General features: G+C 39.2%; 1 protein-coding gene across 4 annotated transcripts in view; it reads right to left on the bottom strand.

The window, feature by feature from the left end:
* Positions 1-11,864, bottom strand: part of cacna1ha (calcium channel, voltage-dependent, T type, alpha 1H subunit a) — a 154,409-nt gene that overhangs the window by 43,334 nt on the left and 99,211 nt on the right. For all 4 annotated transcript variants that reach the window (XM_015039761.1, XM_015039758.1, XM_015039759.1 and 1 more), the window contains exons 11-18: positions 9,991-10,157; positions 9,624-9,818; positions 4,939-5,090; positions 4,614-4,799; positions 2,966-3,083; positions 1,330-1,485; positions 1,115-1,202; positions 720-1,003 (exon numbers count right to left, since the gene is read on the bottom strand). In XM_015039761.1, the coding sequence (XP_014895247.1) occupies positions 720-1,003; positions 1,115-1,202; positions 1,330-1,485; positions 2,966-3,083; positions 4,614-4,799; positions 4,939-5,090; positions 9,624-9,818; positions 9,991-10,157 (1,346 nt within the window). The remainder of the gene's footprint in view (positions 1-719; positions 1,004-1,114; positions 1,203-1,329; positions 1,486-2,965; positions 3,084-4,613; positions 4,800-4,938; positions 5,091-9,623; positions 9,819-9,990; positions 10,158-11,864) is intronic.

Genomic DNA, 11,864 nt, shown 5'->3' with positions numbered 1-11,864 from the left:
TTGGAAGAAAAACAAAAAAAAAAAAAAAAAAAAACCAATTTTCAAAAGGAAAAAAAAAAAAAAAAAAAAAAAAAAAAAAGCAGAAAGAGCCATTGTTCCTTGTAGTTTTTTAGACTGCATTAGATGGAAGTCTGTGAGCGAGTCGAGTCTTGTGTTGACACACCGGACTGGAAATTTTGCTGAGACCCTGCAGTTCAATATTTATCAGTAAAAAAAAAACAAAACAAAAAAAAAACACTACAGGTTCAGACTTTTTCTGCAAAATTGATCAAAACTCTCAAACATATTTTCAATAAACTACAGTGAATCCGGATGAAAAGTTATCCAAGAATAGCACATGTCTTCTTTTGTTAAAGTAAAAAACTAACATGTGCAGAAACAACGGAGGGAACTTAAATGATGGGAATTCGGTGTCTCTTATATGCTGTGGGGACCAATTTGCCGACATGGCTGATATGGTTCGTCTCCGCCCTTTCATGGTTGATGCCCTGTGCAGTCGCCAGGTCTCCATTTTAGTTACCCATCAGGGATATTTAGGGCTGGAAAACATCTCACCGCCACTATGAAAGCAGTGAACGGTGGAACATCTCGAGAGATCTTGCATGTTGGCTAAATGCCCAATTAAAATGTTAACTTTTCTTTTTTGTTGTGAACCTTTATGTTCCATTAAAATGATTTTATATTCCCATAACATCAGTGAAAGCGTTGAAATTACTTACTAAGGAATGCTGGTCATAGGTTGCTGGGTCCATGGACGCCGAGCTTCCACGCCGAGACTCCGCGCGGCCGCTCCCCGTCTCAGAAACACCCAGTCCAGCTTCTCCATGCTGAGTTATCCCTTCTCTGTACATGAGCTCCTCCTCTAAGATGGACTCGGGCCCCAGGGAGCTCTTCGGCGTTGGCATGGGAGTGGCAGCTGTGTGCATTATTATGGGAGGAGCCATAGTGCCACGAGGGTCAATGTGACCATTGGAGGTCATCATCAGAGAGTACATCTTAAGCTCTATGGATAAAGATTACTAGATTATTAGTCGAATACTTATTTCAAATCAATCAGCTTCAGGAAAATAAAGCGCCTGATGATTAGAATGTTTTGGATTTTTATTTTATCTACCCGTGTCTCTGAGTTGTTCAACTTTGTCGTCCTCGTCAAAATTGTCGGATTTCTTTTCATCGTCTGACTCTGATCGGTTGGCATCACCCTATAAGACACAATTATGTACATAGAAAATGAACCCATGTACGAGTTGCTGACTCGGATTTTTGATTTTGCACTATATTGTAGAAAAAGCCAGGACAGTCAGAAAAAAACAACAGAGTCATTCTCACCTCAGCCTGGAAGCCTTCGACCAAGATGGCGACCAATAAATTGAAGAGCACATAATTGCCAAACGTCATGAGAGCAACGAAGTAGAGAGCCGCCCATGGAGAGGTAGAAGCCATGCCGTTGTACAGCACCACGTTCCAGTCCTCCTGGGTAAGGATCTGGAGTGTGGATTAAAAAAAAACAAAAACAAAAAAAACACAGACAGAGATTTAGGGATGAAGACGGAGGGGAAGTGGAGGAGAAGAGATGGATGACAGCAGAAATAAAAGAGGACAGAAGAAGGACGTGTAATTAAAAGGCAAGGAGTAGTGAGTTGAGGAATAAAAGCAGCACGAGCCAATATGTTAAACAGCACATGAATCGATTATATGCTTTATAAAGCCCAGTAACGAGCTACTTACATCGGAACAATAATCTAATTTAAGGAACCTATTGGACTGCAAGTCGCGACAAGTGGAAGCAGCCGGATGTAAACGTCTGCCTTTCTGTGCCTGCAGTTGGATAAACATGACTGACGGAAGAGTCCAAATCTGCACACGGCGTTCATGTAGGCTGGCTCTGCCTACTCGTTTACCACTCTGGGCTAAAAGGCAGAGTCCCTCTGTGCAGCTTCTGTGAACTACGATACGCATCTCTGCACAGATCTGTGTGGGTTTTCGTTTTTTTTTTTCTGCTCGCACACCTTAATAACTATAGTAAAAGTGTACAAAGTACGAAGCGAGTGGAACTTTCTCAAATGACAGCTGGCGGTGGATAAAATGCCTCTTCAGCACCAAAGAGAGTCCACTGCAATGTGCCTTCCACCCTTCTGCTGACGCATCCCGTGCAGAAACAGAAAAATGGATCTGGAGCAATTGAACAATGTCTCCGCGGGGAGGTGGAGCAAAAAATAGAAATCATGTTGAGGGATAGATGCCGCGTGCAATTAGATACAGTTTTTGCATTTCAAAGCAGGCTTGGGGCAATTTCACATGCATATAAAGACCCTTTGGAGTTGTATTGACATGTGGGATGCCTAAGTAAAACAAAGGGTGGACACACGATGTTCCTACTGTGTTTCTTGTGTGTTTACTGTGCAAACACTCTGCTGCTTTATTTAGCTATTTCCATTTCTTTGAGATTAGGAAAAACTCACTGCAATGTTTGAGAATTATTTTAAAGAGCGATCAAGATAACTAGCTAATTGGGTAATGCATAACTAAAGATAGACATGTAAATACTCTATAAAAAAAAAGACATTTTTCCCCTCACTGACAATAAATCAGACTAAAGGTTTCTTGATTAGATCAGATCCAAAATTATTTTTATTTACCAGTAAAATGAGGAAAAATAACTTTTCATTAAATCATACAAACCAAGAAGCTACAAACACTTAGATTACAAATTGGTAAAGAAAGTTCAGATGTCCTTTTACACAAAGGGAGAACAAAAATTGTCAAGATAGGTAAAACTATCTTGACAAGGAAGATCTATCCTCGTCAAGATGGATCTTCACAAGGATCTATCTTGTGAAGATCCTGGCTGAAGCTGGTGTCATTATCCTCAATGTTATGTTAAGAATGAAATTCAGAAAAAAAATAAAAAATAAAAAATTGCCTAAAACAGAGGAGTAAACACAAGGGAAATAGAAAAACTCACCTGGAATACAGTGACAATGGCCCAGAGAAGCGAGTCAAAGTTTTTGCGATCAGGAATGGTGTCTCCGTTCTCCATTCTTTGACTAAATTTACATCCGAAGAGATGCATGCCGAGTATACTGCGGAAACACAAGAAATGCATTAAAGACCCTCTGAATGCAAAGGAGCAGACAATGTTGATGGCACCGCTAAAACAGAGGAATCCAATCGAAATAAATTAATCTTTTTTTCAGTGATCTCACACTAAAAATGTCAAAATACAAGGTGGAACAATTGTTAACACCCTTAAGTTCCTTTTAAAATAAATTTGCTTAAAACACTTGACCAGAGTTTTTAGAAACTTCCGATTTGTAATCTATGACTTTCAGTTTCCTCATGGTAATGATGTGACACAGAAAACCTCTTCCTCTTAGCCACATGTCACTAGCCTGGATAAGGATCCATGTTCCTCTTCTCCAAACAGAATGAGTTGGATTCTTAAAAAAACCCTTTAAGCCTCTCTTGGTTAGAGAACTGGAGCAAAAGATGGCATGTTGGGGGTCACTAACTCTCTAAACCAGCTATCCCGCTCACTGACTGGTTGTTATGGGTGGATTCCAGACAAAAATTGTATTTTTTGTCTTACCATCACAAACGTAAAATATGGATTTTTCAAAAATCTTCTGAGACTAACATAAATAATGTTATACCTGTCAAACTCGGACATGCTGTGCATACTCTGTGAGCTGATTCGGCTGTAGACGGTTGAGATTTCATAGCTTTTTAGCAATTTTGTTATTCTTCTCGACTTGATCATACTTGGGCTACCTTCAGTTTTACAATGACAATCTCAGGCATTACTGTTTGCAAGCATATTAGTTGTGTATTATAATAGTTCACAAGGATGATGGTGGCTCCTTAAACTCTGTTTTATTTACCACATATGTTCAAAACTTGGATCTGGGAATGATATTGAACCAAACTTAACAATGTACTCATTCAAAACCAGTGGAATTTCCTAATTGAGGTGTTCAGGGACCGTGCTGTCTGGAAATAACAGCACGCATTCCAACAATCTTTCAATATGTTCCTCAAAGGACGTTTAGACACTGTATGTGTGTGTGTGTGTGTGTGTGTAGGTGTGTGTGTGTGTGTGTGTGTGTGTGTGTGTGTGCGTGTGTGTGTGCGTGCGAATCATCTTGGATCTTGAAGTCTTTTCCGTGACATGCCACAGTAAATTGAAGAAAAAAAAAAGTCAAGTTGTCCAATGGTTTCATTAAGTCTGTCTGAATAAGCTGCTCTATAGTCGATTGGTATTTGTTATAATAAATTTGAGAACCAGTTATCTGAAAAGTGCAATGTGCAACTGTCTGCTGTAACTGTGTGAAATGATATAGGATTATGTTATCCTTCTGGATAAGGTGTGAAATAAAATATCATAGGTACCCATAAGTGATTCTGTTTAAATAATAAAATGTGTGTGTCTCAATTTGTTCTTGAATAAACCGTCATATAAATCTGTACTTCATACTTTCTGTATGAAATCATGTTAGCAAACTTGACCGTGTCTCGGTGTGTTTACAGGATGAAAGCAACGGCATCAATGCATGGACAAACAAGCAGGAGGGACAAACAAGCAGGAGGGACAGCAGATTTCCCCATTTCTGCACCTGAAGGTGAAGATGAAGAGCATCAGCAGCATGCAGAAGGTGGCCACGTTGTCCATGGTCTTCATCAGCACCACCAGCTGCCTCCTCAGGGCAGGCAGAAAGCGTACGAGCTTCAGGACTCGCAACAGGCGAAACGTCCGCAGGACCGACAACCCTCCGTCCGCTTGACCTATTATCTCCCACACACTGAGAAACATAAACAAAACAAAACAAAATAATAAAAAAAAAAAAATAAATAAAAACAGCTCGTCTCTGAAATGAACAAGTGAATACATTTAAAAATCTGTAAAATCAAGATTAGGAAGTTATTACGGAGCAACATTACCTTATGATGACGATGATGCTGTCAAAGATGTTGTAAGGGTTTCTGATGTATCCAAACAACCCAAAAGCCAGCAGCATGAAGCCCATCTCCAGCACAAACATGCTGGTGAAAACAATGTTGCTAATCTCCAACACATCAGTCAATTCTTTGGGCTGGAGGGGGAGAGAAGGAGAGAGGAGAGATTAAAAGTAAAAAGCAGAGTAGGAAAAAGAATGAAACAGACAAAAAACAAGCAAAAAAAAAAACAACAAACAAACAAAACAAAAAAAATCTCTTTTATCGCTAAACTCTAAAACTCTTTTGGCTCCTTGTGACCTGAACAGAGAAATTATCAATCAAGTTCAGAGCTGCGGTCAGGCCACATCAGTCGAAGAGTTCCAACCGCACCGATGCGTCACTGCTGATTTACTGCGCTCACCTCACAGTATGGTCAATGATCCAGAAAAAGATTTGACTGAGCCTCCTTCTGCCCCCCATAAAGCATGCATTCAATTCTTTTATGGAAAATTCAGCAATTTTTGACTCAGCTAAATGCATTATGGAACCATGCGTGGCTTGAGGTAAAGGTTTGGGAATAGGTTCTCGTAATTAGTGGTAACAAATTTGTTTACACTTTTGCTTTAAGAAAAAGCACACACACACACACACACACAAAAACATTGAGATATTAACCTACGTAGCTGAAAAAATGGAAAGGAGTATGCCCTAACACACAAGATGTATAGCAAAAAACTTATTACAGAAAAATTTGGTTGTTTCTTAAGTAAAAACTACAAGTGATAACAAAGAAATTAGTTATTAAATAACATGTATGACACAATAGAGGGGTGACAAACAGCTGCAAAGCTAAAATGTTGGACTTGGACATTTTCTAAATGTATTAAATGTTTACAGCACATTGTCCTTTTTGTTTTATATTTGGATATATATTCAGTACAGGAAGGTTCATTTATACATATAAAAAATGTAAGCACATTCAACATTGCAAGCAGTGAGAACAGCTCAAACTGTACAAATATATTTTTAAGAACCCACTTCTGCAGAAATTTCAGTTGCATCATTTTGTTCTCTTTTGCTTGTTATATTTTGCCTCCAGTTTTCCAGCTGGACAGTATCATGGGCTCTTGGCAACGAGCTTTATGCAGTCCCAAAAATTTACATGTAATGAATAATTATGATCCCCATATGACTGAATCTTTCTTAATCATAAATTCTTAAACTCTGCTTTCTGCCCCAAAGTGGGTGAAGCCCTGAAGCCTGAGATCCAAAAAAAAAATAAAATAAAAAAATAAATCATCTCATGTCACGCAAGGGAGACTCATTAAAAGATATTGCATTTCTTTTCTTGTGGGGATCAACAAACTCTGCTCCTTGCGCTTGGCGATGCCGAGTCCAGACCAGTGGAGACAGAAAAGGAGATGGAAAATGTTTAAGACTAAAGCGGAAGGGATTAATTTACAAAAAATCCTATTATGACAAATCAGAATTACCCTTTTAGTCCCATGGGTAATTCTGTTCCTCCATCACCCTGAAAATATATACGCAATATGATTAACTGGATAAACATTTGGATTCTTCATAAGCTGCGTGGAAACGAGCAGCGTTGCGAATTGTGTGCTGCAGAGCACAACGTCACTGATGGCGAACGGCAACACAAAATCGAACTGGTTTCCGAAACGGGAACGTGACACAGTAGCATAACCATAATTTTAGGGTCAGGACAGAGGAGGACATCTCCCCTCAATTTTGCATCAGGCAATTTTTGATTCCCCTGCAGATTCTGCCACTCAAAAACAGTGATAGGCCATATTAAATGGATACAGGTCGAGCACTAGTTCCAAAAAGAAAACGAACACTCAAGGTTGAAGCTTTAAACCGCCTGTAAGCTCTCCGGTTGGCTCTGAAGTTTCTCGCTAATGTGTCCTTAGTCGCCCCTGCAGTCACTCCGTCTTGCTGCAAAAGGCACATAAATGTATCTGGTCAGGACTCTGGGTGGCCTGGCCAGAAAGTCGTTAACATGTTGGCCGTTTCTTTGAACGGATCAGACAGATTTTAATATCAGAGCTTCCACATACAGTAACGTTTGAATCTGTGTCTGTGCTTCACTTGTCGTTAGTGGTAATGCTTTTATTCATGCTCATGTTATATAATTGCTTTATCCTTGAAAAGTGTCTCAGTTTTATTAAAAGTCCAGACAAATAAAATGTGGCGGTAATATTATTATTATTGCTGTGAACTGTAGGACCTCAGCAACAGCAACACAGCCTCAGCTTAACGCCAAAGAAATACTTTTTCTTTCATTTTTTTCTTCGTTTTTTTTTTTTACTTGTGTGTTAAATTACACATAAATGACAGTACCAACCAAATCTATGAGGACTGCTGGTTTTCTTGGTAGTAAAATGCAACCCCCCCCCACTCCAAATAGCAGTTTGAGTGGACTTATGTATATTCATCTTCAAATGGCACTTTACAGTCCATTCAGTGACAAAACTATGGCTCACAAAGTAGGTCAAATCAATGCAAAACAGCTGAAAAGGCACAAACATGTGAGCTGAAGATAATGACACATCAATGCTTGAGTTGTTTAGCTGATATTTTTTTTTTTTTATGATCCAGAACTATTTGGGGAAAACTAATTTCCACCTCCTGGCCTGGTAAAAAAAAAAAAAGACAACACTGCACAAAAAGCAATACTGGAGTAGTTTAAGGATCAGAAAAGCAGGATTTAGAGATTGTGCTATTATATTAACACCAGCATCATTTCATTTAGTACTATGTTCCCTCAGGTAATGATTCTAAACTGTCCTTATTAGACAAGCACTTTCATACACAATGGTGCGTCTAAACACAACACTGTTACCAGTGCACAAGAGGTTAGATTTTGAATATCAATAATCATCTTAAACAGCTCTGAATTTGACCTTGCTTTTTGGATATAAAGATGAAAATCAGAACAAGATGAGGGATTCACACCCACACATCCGGCTTTTGTTGCAAAGCAAAGAGTTGTGATGTTGATCATGTATTTTGGCTTATGGGACAAACACAAAGAGGCACATCAGTCTAAGACAGGAACAACAATTTGTTGTGTGCAAATTTATATCAAGTCAGTTATCTAATATTTTTTCTGGTTCTTTTTTTTTAAGTTTTCCTTTGGATTTAATCGCAATATAATTACATCATCAATACCATCACAATAGACTGTATCCCTCAACAAATCAGACTTATTGACAATAAAATGTCATATTTGGTATCAATATGACACTTACTAGAAGTGGTGTAAATTGAAGACACTACATTTGAGCACACAAGCAATGTTTGACATTTTAAAGTTACGTCTGCCTCTGGAAAGATTTAATTTGTCTGGTAAAACAAGGTTAATATGAGTCATAGATAAATCTCACCACCCTCTATCAATGTTTGAGTTTTATTTTGAAGTAAGAGAGGAAGTAGCTCTTTAGTTGTTTATGTAGTTTGATAAAATCTACTAATAAAAGGTGTGTGTTCGGCTGGCGAACAACATTTGGTTACCAAATCCATGAAGTCTACAACTTCTGGCAGCATGGAGCAAAAAATGCTCCATGCAAAAAATGCAAAAAATGTTAACAGAAGAATAAATTAAAACAATTTGTGTAAGAATAAAATACTCTTACTGTGGCGAGCCATTAGGGGCTACTGATGCTAAAATTAGGATGCAATTTAATGCGCCCTACCTGTGGAAAACAAAACAAAATAAACTCCACTGTGAATTTTTTTTTTTTTTTTATCTGATAATTTCTCACTAAAGGGAACTTCTTAGATTGAAAATGGCAAGATTATTAGCTTTGAAAAATGCTTACACAGTATTGACTTACAGTGAAATAATAAAAAACAAAAAAAAAAACAAGTCTACCTCTAAGTTTGAGTCAGTCTGATATACACAACCAAAACACACTAACTCGACACGCCATCAGTTCAAGGTCTCCTACATTCATAGAGCCTCTATGGACACAGATTTACAATGTGAGGCTGAAAAAAAAAATTGGCTAGGTGTCACAAATGGAGGTAGAGGGGCGCTACAGTGAGAAGGAGCTCATAAATAACACTTCACTGTGTTTACATGGATGTAGTATTGCCCTAAAAAGGCAACGGCTCTCCCAGTCTTTCCCCATGTTTACATCACAAAGACAAAAGTGCACACGTTTTGCCGTGAGAGAAAACTGAAGGAGACTGAGGCGAGGACAGCAAAGAGGGGAAAAAAAAAAAAAAAAAAAAATCAAAACCCGGCGTGAATCACATCCGAGGACCCGCACAATCCAAGTGTCAGCCAGAAAGAATAATAAAAAAAAAAAGAGCACAAGCCAGGAACCTGACACCTAACTCATGTCAAGGTGTTTTTATGTATGAGAAAGAGGAAAAGTTTAGTGAAGAATGGTGCTAAACTAAGTTTGTTTTGATGTTAAGACTCATCTAAAACACATCTGTACTCCCCAATATGAAAAGAAACATTAAAAAACTTTCTAATGTGTTCTTTTATTATTTTCTTTTATTTTTTTCCTCTTTTCTTTTTGTAACTTGCCGTCATCATTTCTGTTCCGAGCATACAAATAAAGTTGAACGGTTTAGTGACCTGTCCACCCTGGTTTCAGACAAACAAATGCAACTTACAGACAATATGCCACGCAGAAACACAATGTGAATCTCACCTGTTCGTGGTACTCTATTCCCATGCTGAGGGTATTGACGAGGATGGCGATCATAATCCCCCGGTTGAAGTATTTACTCTCCACTATTCTCCTCAACTTTTCCCTGAAGTCTCTCCAGGCCTGCACAGCTCCGTTCCTGCACGCAACAACCCCCCGGCGCCGGAACAGACTTCTGATTCCCCGTAGATCGCCCCCCTGGAAGGTAGACGTTTCATGACGCCAACGTGTGCTGAATATTCAGTGATTACCAATGCTTTAAAAATACATGAAACGGTGATCAGAAATACACAAGCGTACATGCTAGAAACAAACCAACACGTTATCCAAGTTTACTACGTTTCCGACAGTATCGGCACCTAATCCTGACCTGCTGGAAGTCGCGTAGTCCATCAGCCTCTCCTTTGCCCCCCTCCAGGTCTCCTAGTTCCAGTTCCAGGGTCTCAAGGCTGCGGGCACACAGAGGGCAGCTAAGTAGCTCCAAAAGCAGAGGGCTGGGCACGACGCCTGCCAGCTGGATCAACAGCCTCTGGCGACCTTTAGACAGAAAGTGATAGGAATGGTCAGAACTCTGGCGAAGGAATGTTTCTGGCTGTTTTCATCCTGTGGGCTCTTTGGATCTTTAGTTATTTATATTTGCGTATGAGTACTGCTGGCAATAGCTGTTTAAAAAAAATCTGATTTACATTTTGAAGGTTAAACAGTCTATTTGGTACTTAAAGTTAGCAAATTAAAAAATACCGACTTTTATTACTTAGGCACAAGTGGCCTTAATGTACAACAATATATATATTTATTCTGTGGCATTAGTGGCCTTTATTCCACAGCCACCCATTAATCAGCAGTTGTGGAAGGGAAAGTGGATGCCAGTATCAGCCAGTATCCTCAGAGTGAACGATAAAATCTTGAAGTGAAATGTTGCTTGCTTTACTGCTATCAAAAGTTTTGAAGCGGGCGGTACAGCCCTGTTTAAAATCTCAAAACTGGAGTTGAAAATTCAACTATTCATCTTTCTTGCTGCTTGATCGATTGTGACCAGGTTGCAACATGAGCTTCGCAACACAGAAAGAAGACCAACAACAGAACAGAGCAGGCGAATTATTGAAAACAAAGGCCGAAGATCCAGGCTGTTCATTAGATGATCAAAAAACTGTAAAAAAAACATACTCCCAAACACCCCAAAATAAATTCTTAGAACGAATCATATGTCTGACGGTCATTGTGAACTGCATTGTTGTCCTGTTAAAAACCCAGTTATGACCACATAGAGGAATACCATCGGCTAATAAGTATTGCTGCTGCAATATCTCCAAGTAGCCATATGTGGTTTGACATTCTAACAAAACCTGAATCTTCACTGTTCCGTTGCAAAAACCCTCCCAGATCCTGATGTAGAATATCTAGTGAAATCTCTGTCAAATCTGTACAGCTGAAATTAAAGTTTTTTGTTTTGTTTTTTTTTTGTCAGAAATCGAATCTTTCTTCCAACTTTCAGTGTCTCAAGTGTCGTGATGCCTTGCAAAATCAAAAGGAGGCGTGTAGATTGGGAGAGAGGGCATGGCCCTTGATGATATTATTGTTTTAGTCCTTTCCTGCTAAATGTTGTCTTTTGATTACTGGGTGCAGTCAGCCTAAGTAAGCACCTTAATTAGGACTTTTCTTTTTGTCCCCACCCCTCCTGTATCTTATGACCCTTCTGCTGTCTTAGTATATAAAAGCGCACACAGAGTCAGTGAGACCCTGCCAGACCACAGAGTACAAAACCGTGGGGTCTAAATGAACCCCGTCTCTTAAGGCCGCACGAGGGTTAAGAAATTTCAAATGACAAGCCTTCTGCCGCATAACTCTCCAGCGATGGAGTGCTGCGAGAGGTCTTGACAACTTCAGTTTTTCAGACATATTTTCAAGAAATTAGGGAACAAAGGTGGAGATTATTCAATTACGGTTCACAGAGGCCCATAAGGCCGAGACCCCAATTTCCAAAACCGTACCAGTGCAGAGAACAGCACCTTATGCCTGATATGAAAAATATGTACATTTGGTTTGGATTTGAGGTTCAATTTAAGGTCAGTGCTGTTGCTATTTTTAAGGTATATTAATATTTTTATCCCCTAGCTGTGACAAAAATAAGCCATTGTTAGACCTTGCAATGCAATACGCGAACTTCTGCACACAAAGCTAAAAGGTTGTTTTTTTTTTTTTTGGGGGGGGGGGGGGTTTCCCCCCCCCAAAAGCCCAACCGAA

Source organism: Poecilia latipinna, unplaced genomic scaffold (genome assembly GCF_001443285.1).
Source record: "Poecilia latipinna isolate Pla-1442-1.1 unplaced genomic scaffold, P_latipinna-1.0 Scaffold482, whole genome shotgun sequence".
Classification (NCBI taxonomy): domain Eukaryota; kingdom Metazoa; phylum Chordata; class Actinopteri; order Cyprinodontiformes; family Poeciliidae; genus Poecilia; species Poecilia latipinna.
The sequence above is the reverse complement of the archived record's forward strand: the minus strand, read 5'-3'. Positions and strand labels throughout refer to the sequence as shown.